At 32.1% G+C, this 3,762-nt stretch overlaps 2 protein-coding genes across 2 annotated transcripts in view; both read right to left on the reverse strand.

Annotated features, from left to right (window-relative positions):
• Positions 1–3,762, reverse strand: part of LOC119666819 (myosin-G heavy chain-like) — a 377,427-nt gene that overhangs the window by 262,981 nt on the left and 110,684 nt on the right. The gene's annotated exons all lie outside the window — the stretch shown is intronic.
• Positions 1,340–3,762, reverse strand: part of LOC119673321 (luciferin sulfotransferase-like) — a 2,613-nt gene continuing 190 nt past the window's right edge. The window contains exons 2-5 of the mRNA XM_038084586.1: positions 2,240–2,474; positions 1,967–2,171; positions 1,774–1,900; positions 1,340–1,713 (exon numbers count right to left, since the gene is read on the reverse strand). Of these exons, the coding sequence (XP_037940514.1) occupies positions 1,340–1,713; positions 1,774–1,900; positions 1,967–2,171; positions 2,240–2,474 (941 nt within the window). The remainder of the gene's footprint in view (positions 1,714–1,773; positions 1,901–1,966; positions 2,172–2,239; positions 2,475–3,762) is intronic.

A 3,762-nucleotide genomic window follows, 5' to 3' on the forward strand; every position in this document is an offset into this window, starting at 1 on the left:
TCGGATGATTCTGTTTCTTCGCTTTCTGATGATGTATTTTCTGGTTTTTCGTACATCAACAAACGTTCCAACAAAAATGTTGAATCTCTATCAATCTTAAGCAGACGACGTTGATTCACACGCAATGCTTCTTGAAAACTTTCATTTTCCTAAAATACAATTTATATATATAATATTGATTTTTTTATTACTATTTTTACTTATAACAAACTTACGTATATCAAAAATTTAAACTTTCGTTTCAACTGACGATATTTCTCTTTGTAATCCGGTTCTGCTTCATCGGATTTTCCTGTCATAGTGTGTCTTTGTACTTGTTCATCGTCTGAACCTGAATTTTCATTCGGATCTGATGTTTCCTCCTGTTGTGCAGCTTGTTCATTAGCCATTGTGCGACAATACCAGCCTTCTAGCATTTTCTTATCAATTTAATTGAGATTGTTAGTAATAGAGCCTTTTGTGGAGGAATGGGATTTTGACAGCTAAAGTGCTGTAAACTGAAACTGCCTTACCAACAAACAAATAACACACTGTCGGTGTGGTGGCTCACTTAAGACCAGATTTTAAATTTATACACAAACTTGTATTTAATAAGTTTTTAAAGCGTTCACTAAATAACAAAAATACATACACAAGTTTTTTGAAAACATTTGTTTTAAAACTACTTAAATTCTTTCTTTGTATTGTAATTTCTTTCTTCTTTTACTAATTTTATACCAATTGAACACAATCAGGGTTGTTCACTGTTATCGCTCTCGGTTATATTTACTATGCACTAATTAATTATATGCGATATAAAGTTTTATTTAAACATTTGTTTAATACTCTACTATTGTTATTATTGGATGCACAATAGATCAAACTGGTCGCAATGCATAGGGGCCTTAGCCTAACCCGAAAACCCCCAAATACAATTGTTGGCTGGCTGTAATAATTTATTTTTCTTAGTGAAACAAACGAATAGAACGTTTTCACTGGCTTCGTTAGACCAGTGAACTTACTTGAGATGCAAGTAATTCAAGCAATCTCAAGTAAGTGAACTGGTCTAACGAAGCCAGTGGAAACATACTATAAGCGTTTTACTGTGAACGCTATAAGGACGAGACGAAACTTAAAGGACCAGTACAACCCAACTGGGTATAGCTCACCATTAAAAAAGCGCTGGAAAAGGTCTTTATACAGTCAATGCCAGTTGAACGTATTATTATTATATTATTTTAACTCACTTTAAACATATTAAGCAAAGACATACATTATTTTATATATGTATATTTATATGTCTATGTATATTTCTATATAGTAACTATTAATTAAAATATGCTTTAAAAAAACAATAATTTCATATTAAATCTATTTGTTGCCTTTCCAACCAATTATTTGCTTTTTTTAGAATTTCTGGATTATCTGTATACTCCTTTTGCACACCACTACCGCCAGTACGCACAAAACCCGCTTCTCCTTTATTAAGAATTCCGATGGCTTCCATTTCATGACCATTCACAGCAGAATTTTTACGGAAATTCGTTATGTTCAAATGATTGATAAGATTTTCTAAACCTTCAGTGGTCAGGTTGCAATCAAGAAAACTAGCAAGTTTTGTAATGGTGGCACTCAAATCCTTAAGCATGTCTTCATATTTCAACATCAACACATTAGGTAAATGACTATGAGCAAGTGCTTCTTTAATATGACTGTGGTATGGTAACCAAGGATCTTTAAGATAAACAATATTAAGAATAATTTAAATAAATAAATAATAATAAATATATATACTTAGTCCTCTTTCAAAATAAGACCAGTAACGTGAGAAATCTCCTACATAACCTTGTGTACGATATAATCTGTTAAGATGATAATAAGACACTGCTACATCTTTAGGATCGCGTGTTACATAAATGATCTTATAGTAGAAATAATATTTTTCAACGATTTATTTAATATTTTTTTTTGTTTTGTAAGAACTCACCTTGCATTTCTTCTCCAACACACTGGGTGGCAATAATGAGAATGGAAAGTGTGTCTTTATAAATCGTCTTTTACCGATTTCAATTTCACTTAAAGACTGATAACCTGGACGTGATATTAATTCTATGAATTTCAAGTTATCTGCATCATTTGCATTTTCTTCTATTAATTTGCTTTTTATCTCCGGATGTACGAACAATGGAAATCTATAAATTTTATTATAATTGGATTACACATATTTTTTTTAAATTTTAATTTAACATATTATACTAACTCAAAGAATGGAAATCTTTCTGTTAGTAGTTGACTCTTAGCTGCATCGAAATCCAAATTATTTGCTATTAACCAAATCATTTCTTGTGTCCAAGTGGTACCGGAACGTGGAAACGTTGCAATCCACACATCATCGGAGCGTGCTTCAAAATTATAATATTCCTTTGCCTCATTTTTGTATTTGTTAGGAAAAAAGTATTTTTCCGGTCCAACTTGTACGAAGCCAGTTTTTTCACCTTTTAATATAAACAAAAAATGAAAAAAAATATATGGGTTAATAATATAATACTGGACTTTCAAAGATTATATATTAAATTCTGAAAAACTGTTCAATTATGCAAACTACATATTTCTTTCTAGCATTGTTACATTCTATCACTCAGAAGTAGAGAAGGTTCCCATAATATTTATGACAACCTTTTCATAAACCCCTAATTTAATCATAATCCAATACTTCTCTAAAAACCAATGCAATTTATTGAGTTTAAGTTTTCTATCAAAACTGTGCCTGAATATAGAATCGATCATACAAAATCTTCTTTAAAGTCGACTTTAATCCGGGTTACAATAGTAATCTTGTGTAGTATTAAAAACTCTTAACGTTAAAGATACTTTACGATACGTCAGACTGATCCAATATCTTCCATGCAAAAAATGTATTGGTCAAAGATCACTTCTTCAGAATAAATCTGTAATAAAAATAAAAGGGTAGAGGTGCGTTTCTGATTTCTCGGGCACGCCTATTTTCGATAACGGATAGTAATTAGATCAGCTATTTTGAAAAACTTTTTCTATTATAAGGTTATAGCTATATGTTTATATAGCCTACTTCTCGAGATACTGCGGTTTAAATTGCTTAACTTTTTATATTAATAGCTCACGCAGAAAACTACACACTCATCGGGTTCCAATTATTATACCCAACTTTTACATGGACTGCATAAACAACGCGTCACAAAAATAGACGTGTCAGTTATATTCGAGGCTTTGTAACACTTTAAAACGCTAGTGTTTATATATCACTTTAATCGGCAGCTAATAAAAATCTGTATCCAGAATTTATTTCCAGTTGGTGTGTCTAATTGTTGTTGTAGTAGCCGGTGAGGATCTCCTTGTAAAATCCCTGTTTGGTCGTCAAGATTGACAGGTAGCTCCGTGACGTAGACCCTGCCATTTTTGGAACCGGAGTGTCTAGTTGTTGTTGATAGTTTTCATATTAAAATATTCAACTTCAAAGTCCATTATTTTGGAAAGTAAACTGTATAGACATATCACTTACTTATTTAGGGACTCTACCATTGATCTAAATCTAACTCTATTGGGTGCTTCGCGGCATATATTATTCCAGCTATAATTTGCATTATTGAGATCTCTGCCTGTTGTTCTGCGCCAAGTTGTGCTGATGCACTAAGCCTTGGGGGTTCCATTAGTGCTGTTCTTGCAAGTCTAAAAAGTTCTCAGGTCTATAAAGTGTGCAGTCAATCTATTGTTATTTGCGTCGACCAGATTGAGTTGGAACGGTTT

The sequence above is a fragment of the Teleopsis dalmanni genome, chromosome 1 (genome assembly GCF_002237135.1).
Source record: "Teleopsis dalmanni isolate 2A chromosome 1, ASM223713v2, whole genome shotgun sequence".
Taxonomy (NCBI): Eukaryota; Metazoa; Arthropoda; class Insecta; order Diptera; family Diopsidae; genus Teleopsis; species Teleopsis dalmanni.